General features: G+C 53.6%; 1 protein-coding gene across 3 annotated transcripts in view; it reads right to left on the bottom strand.

Moving 5' to 3' along the window:
* Positions 1-20,927, bottom strand: part of FAM178B (family with sequence similarity 178 member B) — an 85,445-nt gene that overhangs the window by 45,597 nt on the left and 18,921 nt on the right. For all 3 annotated transcript variants that reach the window (XM_061155991.1, XM_061155992.1, XM_061155990.1), the window contains exons 4-5: positions 7,775-7,889; positions 79-160 (exon numbers count right to left, since the gene is read on the bottom strand). In XM_061155991.1, coding sequence (XP_061011974.1) covers positions 79-160; positions 7,775-7,889 — 197 coding nt within the window. The remainder of the gene's footprint in view (positions 1-78; positions 161-7,774; positions 7,890-20,927) is intronic.

Genomic DNA, 20,927 nt, shown 5'->3' with positions numbered 1-20,927 from the left:
GCAGTCAGCAAAGTGCCTGTGACGGTGCCCGGTGGGAGCCACTGAATTTGATGCTGAGTGGGTCTGGGTGGGACTCACCTTGCAGATGTAGTTCAGGCTGCTGTCCAAGGCCATCTCCTGGAGGGTGTCCTGCTGTTCCCTGCGGCTCCGGCTGGCCTCGCTACGGTGAGACAAAACAAAGGAAGGGAAGCAGTCAGAGGCAGGTACAAGGGAAGAACTGAGGCAGAGGGGGAGGCCGTGCTGCTGGAGAAGAGAGTTCTTGGATGATCCACTCAACCCAGGGCCCCGGTGCCCTGTGTGCGCGGGTCTTTCACTTGTCCAGTTGCTCAGTCGTGTCCAACTCTTGTGACCCCAAGGACTGTAGCATGCCAGGCCTCCCTGTCCGTCACCAGCTCCCGGAGTTTACCCAAACTCATGTCCATTGAATCGGTGATGCCATCCAACAATCTCATCCTCTGTCGTCCCCTTCTCCGCCTGCCCTTAGTCTTTCCCAGTATCAGGGTCTTTTCCAATGAGTCAGCTCTTCGCATCAGGTGGCCAAAGTACTGGAGTTTCAGCTTCAGCATCAGTCCTTCCAATGAATATTCAGGACTGATTTCCTTTAGGATGGACTGCTGGGGTCTCCGTGCTGTCCAAGGGACTCTCATGAGTCTTCTCCAACACCACAGCTCAAAAGCATCAATTCTTTGACACTCAACTTTCTTTATAGTCCAACTATCACATCCATACATGACTATCGGAAAAACCACAGCTTTGACCATATGGATCTTTGTTGGCAAAGTGATGTCTTTGCTTTTTAATACGCTGTCTAGGTTTGTCATAGATTTTCTCCCAGAGAGCAAGCATCTTAATTTTGTGGCTGCAGTTACCGTCTGCAATGATTTTAAAGCCCAAGACAATAAAATGTCACTGTCGTGAACACAATGAAAAGGTCATCCACTGCTATGTAACAAATTACTCCCCCCAAATGGAGAGGCTTAAAAACAACCAATACATATTATCCTGTGCAGTTTCTGAGGGTCAGGAATCCAGAAGCAGCTTAGCCAGGGGTCTCTAACTAAGGATCTCTGGGGAGGCTGCCTCCAAGGCTTTCGTGGGGGGGGGGTGCCTGCTGTCAGCATAGGCTTGACTGGCCTGGAGGAACTGCTTCTCAGGTCACTTGGGGGTCACCGGCCTCAGTCCTTCCATGGAGCTTCACCCCAGGGTTCCCTAACTTGCCCCGACTTTCTCTATAGTGAGTTATCTGAGAGAGAGGAGATGCCCACCTAAGACAGAGGCTGCAACCTTTTAGAACCTAACCTTGGAGGTGACATTGCCTCTGTGGTCTCCCCTGGCCACGTGGGCCAGTCTGACTCAGGGTGGGAGACAGCCGCACAGGGGGTGAACACCAGCTCGTGGAGTCACCGGTGCCTCTCGGGGGCTGGCATCCCGACACTGTCACTCCAGGAGGGCCCCCAGCTTTAGTTTTTTGGGGCTTGGAAGCCTGAAAAATCATACTCAATGCTTCCTGCAAAGTCCTCCTCAAAAGCATTGTTTGGAGTTTCCTTGGTGGTCCAGCAGTTAAGAATCTGCCTTGCAATGGAGGGGACAAGGGTTCAATCCCTGGTCTGGGAAAATCCCACATGCTGCAGAGCAATTAGGCACCACGACTACTGAAGCCTGTGCCCAGAGCCCGAGCTCCCCAACAATGAGAAGCCTGCACACTGCAACTACAGAGTAGCCCCCACTCGCCACGACTAGAGAAACCCTGCTGGCAGCAACAAAGACCCAGTGCAGCTAAAAACATAAACAAAAATAAATACATAAGTAAAATAAAGAAAATTCATTTAAAAGTGTTCTTTGTCCACACAGATATGGTGAGTCTGTGCATAAACAGAGAAACACACTCCGTTGTAGCTTATGTCAGGTTAGCTTCCAAAGTCTGCAAGTAAGGTGAAATTAGACTGAAAGAGATCCTCAATAACCCCTCCAAGGTGTTCCACTACCATGCTGTCCGCAGACAAGCCTGGCATGGCCAGATTCCTCTTAGCAAACAGCCTGGATGAAGCCAGAGGCCAGGGTCACATTTAAAACACCCTCTTTAAAGACCAGAATCATGCACAGTTTGGCGAGAGCCCTACAGGGAGGGAGCTGCTGGCAGCACAGCAGACTCACATGGCCCTCTGCACAGGCCCGCCAGGCACAGCTCCCCGGGTGACACGCCGAGCTGGGGTGTCCTTACTCAACGATGCTCTTTCTCTGGCCACGTGTGTATTGTTGGCATCAAATAAGTGAGGTGGCTTTTCAAAACTTAATTTGCTATTTATTTTTGGCTGTGCCGGGTCTTCCCTGCAGGGCGTGGGCTTCTCATTGCGGTGGCTTCTCTCACGCAGAGCACAGGCTCGCGGCACAGGCTTCAGTAGGTGCAGTACACAGGCTCCAGAGCACCGGCCCAGTAGTTGTGGTACACTGGCTCAGCTGCCCCATGGCATGTGGAATCTTGCTGGACCAGGGATTGAACCCATGTCTCCTGCATTGGCAGGCAGATTCCTAAACACTGGACCACCAGGGAAATCCAAGTAGGATGACTTTATGACAAGTCTCCCTTTGCCGTCTCTTCCACTCCTGCAGTCTTACTAACTAGCTTGGAGTTCCTGATAACAAGGGACTCCCTACAAATGAAGTCATCAATGATGACGACAACAGTGCCGACATGGGGTCGCCGCCCTGGCCACGGTTCCCAGATGCTCCAGTGAACAGGCTCTGCTCTTCTTTACTTGCTGCTTCTCGGAGAGGGAAGAAAAGTGCCGTCTCTAGGCACCCAGGAAGTCGGTGTCAAAAATCACTGCTGGAGTGGAGGTGGGGGGGACGAGGCCTAGACAGGCCTGGGCTGGGCCATTCTCCAGGCCACTCTTCCTCAGCGTTTGCGAGGCCAGAGAACACGAACAGACGGGGGAGGCTGGGGCTCACGCACTGGGCCTGTGTCAGAGTCGCAGGGGAGTCCTGGCTTATACCTGTCCGTGAGCCTGTGTGGGGCCGTGCAAGCATGGGAGGGAATGCTTTTAGATTGCCTGAAGAGGCAGGAAGCCTCAGAGCCAGCTTTGTGACTCTGCCCAAGTGGAGGGGGCTCTCAGACAGCTCCGTGCTGCCAGGGGGAGAAAGAGGGCAGAAACTGTGGGCTGGTGATTCATCTTCTCGGAGCTGGGGAGGGGAAGTGTGTCTGTGACAAGGGTCTCTCCTCCTGGGGATGGACAGAATGCCAGGCTTTCCAAGTGGGAAGGATACATAGCCTCCCTGCTACCCACCCCCCACCCCCCCAACCCCGGTGCACTGCACCCCAGTGTCTCCCCAGGCTGCCTCTGCTGGGACAGCCAGCAGGCAACATAACGGGTTCCCCTTCCCTGCCTGCCTCTCTGAGGAGCCGCTCGCCTGGAACGTGGCATCTGAGACTGCTATTCTGGGAAGTGGCATCGGCTGATCCCTAGGCCTCCGCCACGGAGAAGAGGAATTCACAGTTTAAGGAGCCCACTCCTCTCCTGGACTCAGCAGGTTGGAATCGAGTTGAGGGTCCCACCACCAGCCCCACCAGCAAAGCAGCTTTCCCCTACCCCCACCCCCAGCCCCAGCCTTGACACCGGCCTGGCAGAGTTAGGGTTCCTGGCCCGTGGCCAGCACCCAGGAGCTAGAGTTTGGGTTGCAAAGGTATTGTTCTCCACTCTTAAGAGAAGTGTGTCGGCTTCTACATTTGTCTTCCCCTGTTACTATTTGAGAAAAAAAAAATAAAGTGAAAGTGACCCTCTGCTCCTTCTCCTTGGGAAGACGGTAGAACCGAGAGTCTAGCTGGGGGTCAGGGGCCCACCACACAGCCTGTGGGCAGGGCGCACTCCCGGGCTGGCACTGCTAAACCAGACCAGAGCTGTCAGCTGGGCTCTAGTGACCGAGGTCAAGGCAATGAAGAGGAATCGATGCTGAGCTAATGGGGGACGGCGGGGAGGGGAGCAACTTTTACCTGGATCCAATTACTCTGTCCCAAGGCAACCGCCCCCACATTTGACAGGATGCCCTTTCAATGGATTGATTGTCATTTATTTAGCCCATTGGCCTCTGCACCAGGCTTCCCTCTCAGGGAACCCAGTGGATGAAGGCTACCAGCCCCAGGCAACAGCAGCGGGTTGCTGGTCCTCAGTGGCTGGACCTGAGATCTGGGGCTTCCCAGGTGGCGCAGTGGTAAAGCATCTGCCTGCCAGTGCAGGGGACACAAGAGCTGGGAGTTCGATCCCTGGGTCAGGAAGATCCCCTCGGGTAGGAAATGGCAACCTACTCCAGTGTTCTTGCCTGGACAGTTCCATGGACAAAGAAGCCTGGTGGGCTACAGTCCAGGGGGTCGCAAAAGGGTTGGACACAACTAAGTGTGCACACACACCTATGACCTGACCAGGGCTCTTCCTCTGGGCTTTGCAGTCAGGGAGCAGCCCAGGAGGACCAGCCACTGCTCCCTCTCTTTCCAGGTGAGACCGGGGACACCTGATGAAAAGTCTGTATAGCTGAGTGTGGCACTGGTCCCCTCTGAGGATGCTCAGGCGCTCATCTGCTTCCCGTCCAGTGTTCACACTCTGGTTCCTCCTCTGCTGGCTGTCTCCCTCCCCAGGCTCATCACAGGGCAGAGGGCAACTCTATCTGCAATAAAGCAGACGTCAGACAATGCACGTGGTCCGGCAGCAGCAGGGCTGTTTCCTTCTGGAAGAAAATCTTGAAGCATTCGATGAGATGGTGATGAGTTTCAAGGAAATCTGAGATTAGGAACAGCCGGTGAGAGACCCGTCTTTCTTGTAGAGACTGGAGAGATGGCCAAGCCGTGGGCCCACATGTGCCCTCATTTCCAGTCTCAGCCATGACAGCGTGTGGGTGCCTCAGAGGAGCCCTGGATGGGGACATCCCTGGAGGTCAACAGAGAGGCACCTGGTGCGGAACCAAGGGACATGGGATGAGCCTCTGAGGATGAGGACGATGCAGAGAGGAGCGCCTGTCCCGAAGATGCTCTTGTGCCCCATGGAGCTGTGAAGGATGCCACAGCCTTGGTGGAGGAGATGTCAGAACTTCCTTGATGTTCCCTGAGTGCTCTAGAAGAATCTTCCAACGCTGAGACACCCCGAGTTTCCCAAACACAGAAGCAAGCCAGCACTTCACCATCCCCCACCCCAGGGAAGTCACGGGAGCGGTCTCTCCTGGACCTGTTTGCTTCTTGAAAGGAGGCATATTCCCAAAAGAACACCTCTAGGCTGAGTGGCTTGGTGGGTGGTCCCAGCCCCTCTTATAGAGCTGCAATCTGTACAGGGGCAATCTTAAAGGGGCAATCTATTGGCCAGATGCTCTGGGCCAGTTTTGAATCCTCAGTGGAGAGCGTGTGCCAGCAGCCATCCCAAGGTGGGAGGCCCAAGGAAAGGGGCAGGGGTGTCAGAACAGCTGTCTGGGGTCGCGGCACTCTGGGCCTTGCGCTAGGACCACAGGGCCCTGCCTTGCTCCCACAGGGTGCTGAGAAGCTGGAAGCCTTCGTGCTGGGGTTTCGCTCTCAAGTATTTGTGCTAGCGTGTTCAGTTGCTCAGCTGTGTCTGATTCTTTGCGACCCCATAGACTGTAGCCCACCAGGCTCCTCTGTCCATGGGATTCTCCAGGCAAGAATACTGAAACAGATTGCCCTTTCCTCCTCCAGGGGATCTTTCCAACCCAGGGATGGAACTCGGGTCTCCTCAGTCTCCTGCATTGCAGGCAGATGCTTTATCGCTCAAGTGAGCCACCCTGAAGTATGTGAAATGATGCATTGAAATGGCCACACTTCCACAGATCACCTGGCCCTGGGGGAAGGGGGAAGTTAGGGGGTGTGGCTCTTTGCAGAGTAAACAGGGAGGTTAAGAGCCTCTAGGGCCACCTCGCACTTTCCAGGCGGACACCAGGTGTGCACCCCTTTCCAAGTGGTCGGAAATAGCTCCTCTGAATCCTCAGGCCCTCCGGGCCCTCCCCTTCATGGATATTTGTTTTTTCTGAGTGTAATTCTCTCCCTGATTTCCTCCTAGAAGGTGAGTCAATTGAAGCTCCGCGTTGGGGAAGAGGCAAGTAACTTATTACACCCGGTACTAACGCGGTGGGGGGGTGGGGAGGGGCAGGACAGGCTGGCACAAGCACAGGGTATTTATAGCAGAACGAGGGCGGTTTGGTCTGGTTTGGCTTGGCAGACAATTACCAAACACAGCGGTGCAACAGGTTCTTGAGAAAGCTCTGGCCATGCCCTAGAGGCACGTCCGCCCACCACAGCTGGCCCCAGGGCTAGTTGGCAGGAGGGAGGGGGCTCAGCCTGTCCAGGGTCCTAAACACTAGTGCATGCGTGTGTGCTAAGTTGCTTCAGCAGTGTCCGACTCTCTGCAACCCTATGGACTGCAGCCCGCCAGGCTCCTCTGTCCATGAGATTCTCCAGGCAGAAACAGAATACTGGAGCAGGTTGCCATGCCCTCCTCCAGAGGATCTTCTTGACCCAGGGATCGAACTAGCATCTCCTGTGTCTCCTGCATTGACAGGTGGGTTCTTCACCACTAGCACCACCTGGGAAGCCCCCTAAACAGTCAAGTCTCAAACCTACTGCTCAGAGAAGTCTCAACAAAAAGCTTGGATGGCGCTGTAACGGATGCCTTTACAACCCAGATCTAGTCCGCCATCCATCCAACAAGAGTCATTTATGTACTGTACCAGTTAGCGTCACTGTCCCACCCACCCCGAACCCAGTGCACGACGGGGGCTCCAACACCACAAAATGGGGCATTGTAGACTTTCCACGTAAAACTATGCCCGGCTGGCCATGAGCTGATATTAGGTAATCAGCAGGGGCTTGGAGACAGGCCAAAGGGACTGGGACACGTCTTGGAAGAGGAGGGGCAGCAAGAGCTGTGAGTCAGGAAGGGGCAGGAGCAAATGCCAGCCGCCAGGGCAGCAAGACCTGGCTGTGCCTGGTTCTTACCATCGCTGCCCTGAGCTGTGAGCACGGGGACTCACACGCCGATCACCCCTGGTATGACGCACTGTGGCCCCTCAGACTCTGTGCTTCCCTCTTTGGGCTGGAGTCTGGAGTCTGCAGTCACCAGTCTGGTGACTTTTTAACTTAAAGAAAAATGCACGTAATTTCCAATAACTATCAGAAGAAATCTCTCCTTTCTCTAACTAGTAAAATGCTCACTGAGCCCCGGCTATCACCAACAATGACGTCAATGGAGCTCTGTACAGTGACCGGCCAGGTGTACTACATTTACGGAAGAGGAAATACTTTAGTGTTTCCAGGCAAGAATATGTGGGCTTCCCAGGGGGCGCAGTGGTAAAGAATCCCCCTTCCAGTGCAACAGACACGGTTCGATCCCTGGGTCGGGAAGATCCCTGGAGAAGGAAATGGCAGCCCACTCCAGTACTCTTGCCTGGAGTATCCCATGGATAGAGGAGCCTGGCAGGCTACAGTCCATGGGGTCACAAAAGAGTAGGACATGACTGAGCATCAGGCGCATGAATGTATTCAGTTGGCTGATAAGTTCATTCAGGTTTTTCCATAAGATGTAACACAAAAACCCCAATGTTTTGCCCAACCCAGTATGTTTAGAAGAGTCTGCTTTTTGGGTTACATATATACATATTTTTTTTTACATTTTTCCTGAGGTGTAATTGGTACTGCACATGTTTAATGGACATGATTCGATAGGTTTGAACTGCTTTCAGTGGCCGTGGCCATGTGAAGAAGGGTACCACGGCGGGGAGTACTCACCTCCCAGCGTGCTGTGTGGGCCCCAGGGGCTGCAGAGCAGGGCTGTGGGCTCCGAGGCTGTGGAACATGGCCGAGATCTCTTGCAGTGAGGGGCACCACAGGCTCGTGTCCCCACCTGTCAGAGCAGAGAAGGCGGGGGTCAGGGGGCAGAACAGGGCGGGCCGCGCTCCTGGGCGGCACAGGTGTTTCCTGGAGGGTGAAGCCTCAGTGGCTGCAGACACTCGCGGGTGCTCTGGGAACCTGGACACTCATTCTCCCGTCTTCAGGCTATGGCCACCTTGACGTGTGGGCCTGGGGAGGACAGGCCCTCGCCAGCTCCATCAGCTGCCCCGAGCTCAGCCAGGTGCTGAGTCCCCAACCAGAGGTCTCCAAGCCGCAAGACAGGAGGCACGAGGCTCCCCAGCCCTGCACTCTCCACCACCGAGGCCCGGGTCCAGCTTGGCACCTACTACGGACTCTCAGTAGCATCCTTGGGGCAATGTCTGGGTGTTGCCAGGTGCACTGATCCTGCCGGAGGTCCTCCCCACAGTCCTGGAGGTGTTTTCTCAGCAAGCTCGAGCTTTGAGGACCACTCTCTCTTAACAGGACAGGAGCGATCATCTGACCTCCTCAACAAAGGGGAAAAACCTTAACGACTGAGGGCCTTTCCTCCTTCAACTTAAGGATATTTTCCGAACTAGGAGAATAGAGAAGCAAAAGATGGAGTCTGTTTCCCGGCCCCCGCGCTGGCCCCTCGCTCTCCCTCCTCCACATGATCTTATTTGCAGATCTGCTCGCCGCTTGTCTGTGTCTCCCCGTTAGAATGTACATTCCGCGAGGCCAGGGGCCAGGTGCCTGCCATTCCTCCCTGCAGACTCAGGGTGGCTGGCGTGTGGAGGAAGCGGGATGGATGGAGGGATGGATAGACGATGGAGTGAATGACTGCATCCTACATAAACCTGACCAAGGGGCAGACGACTAAGAGGGAAACTGGTGACAAGTCACAGGACAGGCTGGCAGCGTTTGAGAACACAAACGAAGGGTCCGATGGAGGGTGAGCTGCAGGAATCCAGAACCAAGAGCAGCGCCAGCTTGAACCCTCACCATTCTGGAGGGCGAGCCTCCCCTCCCATGGCACCCCTTGATGGACCCCACCGTGTGTCGGAACCACGCCAGCTGCCAAAGACTAAAAGGTGACGCAGCAGGCCCCCTGACCTCAGGGAGCTTGTGCTCTAGGAGGCGGAGACGCCAGGTGGATACATCAATACAACAGAGTGTGTCGCCATAAAACCCAGAGCTGGTGAACGGTGGGGAACCCACTCAGGCGGGAGAGACTTAACTGGGGGCTGGGGCAGGGGGCAGACAGCACAGGCAGTAGGAAACAAAGCCCATGCCTAGCCAAGGGACGGAAGTGGCAGGGAGCATGAAAGAGCATGGCGCGTCCAGCCAGAGACAGGGCACTGAGACGTCTTGGCCACAGTCCTGTGTGGCGGCCGGCTGAGGGTCTGGGTCCCAGCCAGGGACGTGTCTTCGGGGATGGTGGCATTGAGTGTCTCTCTCTGGAAACGTATATCGGTTGAGGCTCACCCCATAGGTAATGAGACTCTGGGAGGAGGAAAAACGTTCTTGTTTTTTTTCCTCTTGGGCAACTTAACAAGTCAGAGAATGGTAATAATACCCCTTGCCTGAGTCGCAAACAAGCTGGGAAGAATGAAGGCTGCAAAACACAATGAGAGAGGGCTGTTTGCCCAAGCAGAGCCCGAGCCGGGGAAGTGGGTGGGAGGGGGGACTGTGTGGGAGGCCGGTGACCTTGCCAGGGACGGGAGGACCCTGTTGCAAGAGAATTGGTCGAGGGCGAGGCCCCAGGGAGGCCCGGCTGGGCGGCGACATCCTGCCCCTGCAGCCTCCAAGCCACCTCCCCATGGCGGCCCCCGCAGGTGCTCCTGTAAAGCCCTTGACAGCATCGCAGACCCCGCTGGCCTGGGGCCCAGTCAGGCCTCACCCCTTTCCGTGTGCCTGCCCAGCCATTTACTGCACACCCCCACCCCCCCAGGGCTGAGGGGCCAGGAGAAGTTCCAGAGAAAGGGGTCTGGGTGGCCCCGGGATAAACCAGTCCCCGTCAAACTGACAGCCCAGGAAGCTGGTTAAGTGACAACAGGCCCCCAGGAGCCCGTAATTAACGCTGCCTGTAAGTAGGCCAGGCACTCAGCCTCTCCCGAGCACTGTGCGTCCCCAGTGAGGGTTTTCTGGAGAGCTGACACAGAAGAAAAGTCTCGAGAACTCGGTTTCTGTACACCCACGGCGCGGTCATCTGAGGTGATCCCCCGGGGGAGCACCGGGGCCCTGGGCTGATTCCAATGCCAGCCCCAACAGCCAGCGCATCTGGGCTCGGTTGAGAGGCTGAGTCTGAAAGCTCTCCTGGGACAGAGCGGAGGCTTGGGGGGGCGGGGGCGGGGAAAAGAGGCACAGGCCGGAAATAAGAGCAACTTTTCCATCTGCGCCTCAGAAGCCTCTTGACTTCACGTAGCCACTCTTCTTCTGGCTCCGTTAGTGCACCATGGGGAAACCACGCACACCCCCACAAGCCCCTCAGTCCTCCGAGTTCCAGCCCCTCTGCCATGGCTTCCTCGCCCCCTCCTCACACCTGCCAGGTCCCACTCGGGACCTAAGGGAAGCAGGGTCTGCAGACATCTGTCCTTGTTCATGCCCGCCCCGCCCCCAAATCAAGCTGCTAACGCGCACTCTGGGTGTTGCCGTGGGGAGACCCAAGTGACATCATCTGATGGGGTCCCGATTTTCGGACATGGAGACCCCACAGGCCCACAGCTCCCCTTAAATGGGAGTGCTGATTCCCAAAGAAACGTGAGCTACTGACCCATCACACACCCGAGCATGGGGCTCACGACATATTTTTTTTATTGTTGTTTAGTCACCAAGTCGTGTCTGACTCTGCAACCCCATGGACTGCAGCCTGCCAGCCTCTTCTATGAGATTCTCCAGGCAAGAATACCGGAGTGGGCTGCCCTTTCCTCCTCCAGGGGGTCTTCCCCACCCAGGGACTGAAACTGCACCTCCTGCACTGCAGGTGGATTCTTTACCGATGAACCACCAGGGAAAGGGAGGCTTAAAACCTAACTGTTTTTCATCCTCCCAACTCGGATTACTTAACTTCCTTCAGCACTTTTGTATTTAAACTTGCTCTGTATCACGGGTTTTAGCCAATCAGCTCTAGCCTTCATCACATAAAATTATTATTCAGAGGACTTCCCTGGCGGTCCAGTGTGTAAGACTCCGAGCTCCCCATGCAGCGGGCCCAGGTTCAGTCCCTGGTCAGGGAACTGTTGCATCCCACATGTTGCAACTATGAGTTCACGTGTGGCAACTAAAGATCCCGCATGCAGCAAGGAAGACCAAAGATCCCAGGAGCCACAACTAAGACTCAGTGCAGCTAAAAAAAAAAAAAAGTTATTTAATCAACAAACAGTAAGAGAACAGAGGTGACTGAAGTTCTGGTCTCATGGAGCTGAAGGTTTGGTGAGGAAACAGACCATGTGGTGGAAGCTAACCACACTGTACCAGGAGGTGTAAATGGCGTGTAAGGAAGGGGAGGGGGTCAGCGTGGTGCAGAGTGATGTAACGGTCGGGAGGAAGAGTCCTGCAGAAGCCTGGGTCCAGCCAGGAGCCCGTGTTGCTGGAGCTGGTGCCAGGCCCAGGGCTGGGTCAGGGTTAGGGCGAGGTGGGGACGGGGAGACATGGGAGGGGAGGGGACGGGCCTGTCCCCCGGGTTCCAGGGCAAAGGGGATGTTATCAGAGGAATCTGCCACATACGTAGTAGAAACACAAAATCCCATCAAGTCCACATTCCAAAAACACGAGCATTTCATTGCCCTCAGGGCTCACCCCAGAGGACCATGCCCCAAGGCCTCGAGGAACCCACCCTGACCCAGGCCACTCACTGCTGCCGTTCCAGCTCTCACACCTGTCTCCCCTCCAGAACTGCTCTGCTCTGGTCTCCTTCCTGCTCCTCCTCGGCTCCGCAACCCTCACTGCCGGCCCCATCACTCTCCCTCTTCTCACCTCGCCCCTGGGGCTCAGGCCATCTCCCCCCACAGCCTCCCTACACGTAACACAGCCTGCACCCACCCTCCACACACACAAACCCCCATCCATCCACTCAGCACACACTGCACACACACACCACTCACACACCCCCCACCACACACACCCCCATCCATCCACTTGCCACACACTGCACACGCACACACCACTCACACACCCGCCACCACACACATACCCCCCCATCCATCCACTCGCCACACACTGCACACGCACACACCACTCACACACCCGCCACCACACACACACCCCCATCCATCCACTCAGCACACAGTGCACACACACCCCACTCACACACCCCCCACCACACACACACCCCCATCCATCCACTCAGCACACAGTGCACACACACACCACTCACACACCCCCCACCACACACACACCCCCATCCATCCACTCAGCACACAGTGCACACACACACCACTCACACAACCCCCACCACACACACACACCCCACTCACACACCCCCCACCACACACACACACACCCATCCATCCACTCAGCACACACTGCACACACACCCCACTCACACACCCCCCACCACACACACACATCCATCCACTCGCCACACACTGCACACACACACCACTCACACACCCCCCACCACACACACACCCCCATCCATCCACTCACTGCACACGCACACACCACTCACACACCCCCCACCACACACACACCCCCATCCATCCACTCAGCACACAGTGCACACACACCACTCACACACCCCCCACCACACACACACACCCCACTCACAAACCCCCCACCACATACACACACACCCATCCATCCACTCAGCACACACTGCACACACACCCCACTCACACACCCCCCACCACACACACACACCCCCATCCATCCACTCAGCACACACTGCACAGACACACACCACTCACTCACACTCGCACCCCACCACATACACATACACCCATCCATCCACTCACCACACCACTCACACATCTCCACACACATGTATGCACACCACTTATTCACACACACATCCCACAACACACACACACACACACACACAGGGCTCATACATCCCCACACACATGTATACCCATCTGTTCACGTATCACATATACACACCCCACACACACACACCACACCACTCACACATCCCCACGCACATGTATACCCATCTGTTCACGTATCACACATACACATTCCCCGCCCCCCACACACACCACACCACTCACACATCTCCACACACATGCACACATACCACTTATTCACACACACACACAGGGGCTCAGTCAGCTCCTGGTCCCTTGATCCATGAGCTGAGGGTGTGTGTGGGGCGCGTGAGGCCGTCCCCAGGCCACCTCTCCTCCCTGCTGCCCTCTGTAACTCACACCACTGTCGCCGTCTTGTAACACTACCGAGAGCCTTCCAGGGCCATGTGTAGGACAGACCTGCTCTGTGCCAAACCACTGAACCCCTGGTATCTGCTAGAATTAGGTTCAGCTGCAAGTAACAAAGAGCTCCAAAACAAAACAAAAAACCCACCTGGGCTTAACAAAACTGGAGTTTCATTTCTTTCTGGTGTAAGAGAAGTTTGGAGGTGGGTGGGCCACAGTGTGCGGGGACTGACTGATGTGTGGGATCTTCGATGGCTTTGCTGCTCTGTTGTGCTCCACAGGTGCCTCTTCTTGGGACCACCTGGTGGCCCAGGATGGCTGCCAGAGGCCAGCCATTGCATCTCACCTCCAGGCAACCACTTCCTCCCTTCGCCACTTCAGTATGCATCCCTGCGTTGTCTGTGAGGATGCCAGGCCCCCTCAGTGTGAGTCAGGAAGGCAGCTGCAAACTGCCCTCTTAAGTTTCAAAAGCAAGAATTTGAGACAGATTCAGAAGCAAACAAAGAGCTTCCCAGTAACATCCCTGAACGCAAGGCCGACCAGTTCTCTCTACCTTTGGATTCCTGAACCTGCTATTTTGGGAATGGTCCTGAGGTCTACAATGAAATGAAGAAGACACCAAATGCTCGTGAGCATGTGGAGCAACAGGAACTCTCAGTCACTCACGATGGGAGCGCAAGATGGTATGACCAATTTGGAGGACAGCCTGACAAGTTTCTTACAAAACGAAACATACTCTTACCATACCGCTCAGCAACCACACTGCTTGCTATTTATCCAGATGAACTCAGAAACTGCACATGAATAAAGCTGCAGCTTTATTCATAACTGTTAAAAGCTATGACACACCAAAGCCACCAAAATGTCCTTCAATAGGCGAATAAACTACATCCAGACAATGGAAACCCATTGAGCAATAAACAATCAAGCCATGAAAAGACATGGAAAAATGTCCAATGGATATTGCTACGAGAAAGAAGCCAGTATGAAAAGGCTACATGCTGTATGATTCCAACTATATGATATTCTGCAAAAGGCAAACTATAGAGATGGTAAAAAGATCAGGGGTTACCAGGGGTAGGGAGGGAGGGAGGAGCACAGAGGATTTTTAGATTGAAACTAATCTATCTGATGGGTCTTCCCCAGTGGTGCTAGTGGTAAAGAACCCACCTGCCAACGCAGGAGACATGGGCTTGATCCCTGGGACAGGATGATCCCCTGGAAGAGGATATGGCAGCCCACTCTAGTATTCTTGCCTGGAGAATTCCAGGGACAGAGGATCCTGGTGGGCTGGAGCACATAAGGTTGCAGAGTCAGACGCGACTGAAGCACGCACCCCGTGCGGCAGAGACGTGGTGGGATGGACACACACCATACGCTGTGCGGCAGAGTGCAGACCTCAGTTCACACCATGAGCTTCCATTCATAATAATGGCTCAGCAGAGACGTCCCTGGTGGTCCAGGGCTAAGACTCCATGCTCCCAATGCAAGCAGATTCTTCACCGTCTGAGCCACCAGGGAAGCCTACTGAGCCAAATAAATAAATAAAATTTTTTAAGTTCTCTCATTTATTAAAAAAAAAATGACAATGGATCAGTAATGGATCAAATTATACTGCACTAATTTAAGATGTTACTAAAAGAAACTGGGGTGGGGGAATAGAGGGGAACTCTGTACTTTCCCATCAATTTTTCTGTAAGCCTAAAACTACTCTTAGGGCTTCCCAGGTGGCTCAGTGGTAAAGAATCTGCCTGCAATGCAGGAAATGTGGGTTTGATCCCTGGGTCAGGAAGATCTCCTGAAGGAGGGCATGGCAACCCACTCCAGTACTCTTGCCTGGAAAATCCCATGGATAGAGGAGCCTGGCGGGCTACAGTCCATGGGGCTGCAAAAGAGCTGGATGTGACTTAGCAACTAAACAACAACTACTCTAAAAAAATAAACAACACAAAGAGCTCTAAGAAAACAAAACCAAGAGAGGAAAAGGTCTCCCCACACAGCACCTTGAGCAGTAGAGCCCTATGGTCTGAGGGACGGCGGTGTGTTCTGGATTGGGACCCCACTGGGAACCTAATACAGTGCTTCCTGGACTTGTCTCCCGAATTTGGAATCAGGGAGAAGCTTCAAAAGTTGTTGCTGCCTGTGCCCCACCCCCAGTGACTGTGGTTTAATTAGCATGGGTGTGGCTTGGGCGGTAGAATTTTTAAGAATTCCCAAGTGATTCTAATACCAAGTGATTCTAATACCAGCCAAGTTCAGGAACCACTGAGCTAAGAAGAGCCGTGGCACCATGGGGCCCATCCTCACCTGCTCTGGCAGATAGTGTGGGTGGGGTAGGGGAGGAATCAAGGGAAGGAAGCCCCAGCTCCACATCACACCCAGGGTTTCCAACTTTGCACCCAAGCCAGCTGCCTGTGGCATCATCTAGGGAGGTTTTAAGGTACCTGCGCCCAGGCTGCATCCAGACCAGTACTGGAGGACCGGACCTTGGCCCCATACTTAGTAAAGCTCAGGCACAGCTAAGAACTGCAGCAGCCAGAATCAACCCGGAAGATGCTGGCTGAGTGAGGGCAGAGCACACGTGCAATGCGGCCCCCACGGGGCCAGCGGACCCCGTGTCCCGACGCTGGAGGGGCAGACAGGCAGCCTCTTCAACCACTGACCGCATGGGATGGGAGGAGCTGGTGGGAGGGGATGCAGATGTCCGCTGTGGGCAACATACATGGTCCCTGAGACGCATCCACCCATTCAATGGGTCTAGTCCATGTCCAGCTGTGTGCTCGGCTCTCAGACCTGCCAGGAATGCAAGCGAAGGCTAAAACAAAAACAAGCGGAGACGTGGTCCCTGAGCTCTGGGGCTCACAGCTCACTGGGAGAGATGACATGAATCAAACAATCCGCGCATCAGCTATAAGCAGGGCCACGAAGGCTGGGAAAGGACCGTGAGAGCAGAGGAGGGGCGGTGGGGGCGGGGGCAGCACAGACCGCCCTAAAGAGGCAATGTCAGCAGGCAGTGTCAGAGAGGAGGGGTGGAAAATGCAGAAGCCACGGGAACTGCTGGGAGGTGGGAAGGGAGATCTGGGCAGAGAAACCGACACGTGCAAAGGCCCTGTAGCAGGAGGACAAACGGGGAGAGAGAAGGGCAGTGAGGCTGGAGCACAGACAGTGAGACAGAGAAAAAGATAAAATGAGCTGGATCAGGGGTCAGGCTAACCACACAGGAGACTGCGCACTTCATACGAAGACTGTGAAGCTCAGTCTTTCTAGCCCCCTGAAAGTGAAAGTGTTAGTCACTCAGTCGAGTCTGACTCTTTGTGACCCCATGGACTGTAGCTCGCCAGGCTCCCCTGTCCATGGAGTCTTCCAGGTAAGAATACTGGCGTGAGGTGCCATTCCCTTCTCCAGGGGATCCTCCTGACTCAGGGATCAAACCTGGGTCTCCCACATTGCGGGAAGATTCTTTACCATCCGTGCCCCCAGGAAGCCCCTTTAAGCCCCCTGACTACCTGTAAAATGGGAAAATGACAGGATCTACTTGTTGGATGGTTGTGGTGACTGAATGATAGGCAGAGCCCGGGGCTCAGGGGCTGGCATGAGCTCTCTAGAAAAGTCAGCTCTTATTCTTAATGAAATCACGTTTATCATCACAGCAGACAATAATATGTTTCAAAAACGAGGCTCAGTTATGAAGCTGAATTACTGTTATTGCTGCATTCCAACTGGGGACTCTGGAGGGGCTGTGCTGAGCCAATGACAGTTTCAAGGGAACCGGGGAGTGGGGGGCGGGTCTCCTGGGTGGTCCTCAAAGTATCTTCCTGCCCATTTGGGTCTACATGACACTCGTGCGGCACCATCAGGGTCAGGATGAGTGCAGCTGGGCCCGCAGAACTGGGTCCCTAGGGCCTTCCCTGGTGGGCCAGCGGTTAAGACTTCACCTTCGAATACAGGGAGGTATGGGTTCAGTCCCTGGTAGGTGAGCTAATATGACACATGCCTCCTGGCTAAAAAAAACAAATCCTAAAACAGAAGCAATATTGTAGCAAATTGAATAAAACTTAAAAAAAAAAAAGATCCACATAAAAAAAAAGTCTTTAAGAAAGAACTGGCTCCTGGCCTGTCTCTCTGGGCCTGGGGACAGGGGCAGCTGCCCTGAGAAGTTCAGGAGTAAACGGCACCCACATACCAACACAGAGTGGGCCCTGAACTCTGTACAGAAGTGCTCCCCGCCTGTGTGTGACCCACAAGCAACAAGGCTGTGGGAGACCCAAGGGGCAGCTGTCCGCAGGCCGGGCCTCCACTCAGCTCCAGGAGGCTCTGAATGGACTGCTTCCCCCGCCCCCCGTCAGCCCCGCATCTGGAGACTGCCTGGCCCACTGTGGTAGGCAGAGCAGGTGAAGTGGGGACAACTCATAAGGCAGCGAAGAGCAGACAGTGTCAACTGGATCTAGAGACCGAGAAGTTTTTGATTGCTTAAAAACCATGTGAGAAAACAGAAAACAGAAAAACAAAACCCAGCCATCTGAGAATAGGGTGAGAGATAAATGGCCAAAATAAAACACTACAGAAATTAAGAGGAAGTACAGAGAGTATTTAGAACATTCGTGCTGCTTAGTTCCTTCGGTTTATCTAATGATCGCTGATTCATAAAGAAATAGATTAAAAATGTATTTATTTTGGTTGTGCTGCACGGCATGTGGGATCTTAGTTCCTCACCACGGACTGAACGCCTGCATTGGCAGCTCAGAGTCTCAACCACTGGATGGCCAGGGAACTTCCTATATTTGGTTTTGATACTAGCTATCATTCTGAAAGCCCACTGTACACCAGGTGCTTCACATGTGCTTCACTTATTGTTTAGCCGCTAAGTTGTATCCGACTCTTCGCGACCCCATGGACTGCAGCACGCCAGGCTTCCCTGTCCTTTACTATCTCCTGGAATTTGCTCAAATTCATGTTCATTAAGTTGGTGATGCCATCCAGCCATCTCATCCTCTGTCGTCCCCTTCTCCTCCTACCTTTAATCTTTCCCAGCATCAGGATCTTTTCCAATGAGTTGGCTCTTTGCATCAGGTGGCCACAGTATTGGAGCTTCAGCTTTAGCATCAGCTCTTCCAGTGAATATTCAGGGCTGACTTCCTTTAGGAGTGAGTGCTTTCATCTCCTTGCAGTCCAAGGGTCCCTCAATTGTCTTCTCCAGCACCACACTGCTAACACTGAGAAGAACGCTCAGTGCTCAGCACCTGCCCCTCAGGTGAGAACTTGGAACCTGACTGCCGAACTCCACCTTGGTCCTAAGGCAGCCCGGACCTGCTGCATGGTTTTCCCCACCCAAAGCCCAAAGAAGGATATACAAAGGGGAGCCCAAACAAGATATACAGATGGCAGCTGAGGCAATGCAAAAATCATCATGCTATAGGGAAATGCAAATTAAAGTGCAATGAGCTACCACTACATACCTCTTAAAAAGACTGACTGAACCAAGTGGTGGGGAAGACGTGGAGCAACTGGAGCATGGCTGGGGGGAAACTGTACGGCAACTTTAGAGAAAAATAGGGCAGCACTGTCTTAACAGCCTAAACACACACCTACCACATGACCCAGCCTATTCACGCAGAAATGTTCACCCTAAGGGTCCACACACAGGCTTACATAAGAACGTTTATGTCGACTTTATTTTAATAGCTCCCAAACTGAAAGCCTGGAGAAGGCACTGGCACCCCACTCCAGTGTTCTTGCCTGGAGAATCCCAGGGACGGCGGAGCCTGGTGGGCTGCCGTCTATGGGGTCGCACAGAGTCGGACACGACTGAAGTGACCCGGCAGCCGCAGCAAACTGAAAGCAACCAGTATGTCCAATGAGCGGTGCCTAGATGAACACGCTGTGGGACTGCCCCACAAAGGAGCACCACAAAGCTAGCGACTGGAACCAACTACTGATACACACAACGGTGCTGGTGAACTTCAAAGTAACTGAAAGAAGCAAAACAAAAACACCAGTACCTACTGCATGGTCCCATTTATGCAGAACTACGGAAAATGCCTGGAGAATCCCACGGACAGAGGAGCCTGGCGGGCTATGGTCCATGGGTCGCAGAGAGTCGGACACGATGGCAGCGACTTAGCAAGCGTGCAGGCGTAGGAAATGCAAGCTAATCTGGAGTGACAGAAAGTAGACTGATAGTTTCCCAGGTATAAAAGGGGAGAGGGATGGATTAATGACAAAGAGGCACCAGAAAGCTTGAGAGCCCGGGACAACGGACATTATTATTTTGATCGTGGTCAGAGTTTTATGGGTCTATGTTTGTGTTTTGTGTGTAAGTGGTGCATGCTGAATGCATACAGGTTAAGGTATGTAAATTATGCCTCAACAAAACTGTCTTTAAAAAGATGAGTTAAAATGTAAATATAAGTGTTGATATTTTCTTTTCACACCCGGGGTAGGGGTTGTTTCATCTCCCTCCACTCTGGAGAGGACCCTGTCTGGCTCCTTCTCATACCCAGGGCGGGGGGCGGCTGTTTCACCTCCCTCCACTCTGGAGAAGACCCTGCCTGACTTGTGCCGTGTGGCCTGTGGCCTCTCCTGACATCCGGGAGACAATGGGGAAACTCTTACAAGAGTAACTCTCCACGGGAGGCAACTGCAGATAAATGTCAATGTGACAGAAGAAAGATGGTGTAAATAAACCCGTAAATACAAGAACACACACTAAGTGGATTGTGCATTAATTCCGCTCCTGAAAATCATTACAAGAAGCTGTTGATTATGAGGAGAGGAGAGGGCTGTGGGGAATGGGTGGAGAGCTGGCGTTCGCTTTTCAAATACCTTTCTTTTGTCCTATTTGAATGTTCTGCGCTTGATGCGTAGAGCACTTCTGAGGAAATAAAAACAGGTTTCGTGGCTACTGAGATTATTGGTCATCTTTTGGCATTATTCTTTTTTTTTTTTTTAATCATTTATTTAACTGAACTGGATCTCAGTTACAGCACTTGGAGTCTTCTGATCTTCATCGGGGCATTTGAAATCTTTAGTGGCGGCATGTGAACTCTTAGTTGGGGCATGTGGGACCTAGTTACTCGACCAGGGATTGAACCCAGGGCTCCCTGTATTGGGAGTGCTGTGGAATCTTAGCCGCTGGACCACCAGGGAAGTCCCTGTTATTTTTCTTATAAGAAGTAATCCTATAGATATTATCTGGGAGGCAGGAAGGAAGGAGGGTTGAAAAGGAGGAAGGAGAGAGGATGCAAGCAATGACAGAAGAGAAAGTCACCCACAAAATGGGGCACGTCCAAGAGAGCCCCAAACTTGCAGTGACTAGGATCCTGGAGCTCTGGGGACAAAGGGAAAACGCGTGAAGATCAAGGGGGGCAGGACAAAGCTTCCGAAGACACTGCTCATGAAAACAAAACAAGTTTGTTCTGAAAGCTAAATGTCACACCCACTTAAAAAAGTATCCAGAGAACGTCCCGGCCAGGGTCGCTTTATCTTGATATATTCTCTCCCTCCTACGCAGCTATCACAGAAGCTGGCAGGGAATGGAATGAGTAGGTCAGAACGAACCACACTGTCTTGAAAACTAATGGGAAAGAAGCTACATGTGGTTTACTTCTTGTCCAGTGTTTTGATCTCACTGACAGAGCTCCTCTTCTCCGGGCACTGCTGCCTACTCAGTGTGATTTGCCCTGGGTTACTGGCCAGTGCTA

This window comes from Dama dama, chromosome 11 (assembly GCF_033118175.1).
Source record: "Dama dama isolate Ldn47 chromosome 11, ASM3311817v1, whole genome shotgun sequence".
In the NCBI taxonomy this organism is placed as follows: Eukaryota; Metazoa; Chordata; class Mammalia; order Artiodactyla; family Cervidae; genus Dama; species Dama dama.
Note: the sequence above shows the minus strand (reverse complement) of the source record. Positions and strands in the feature narration are given on the sequence as shown.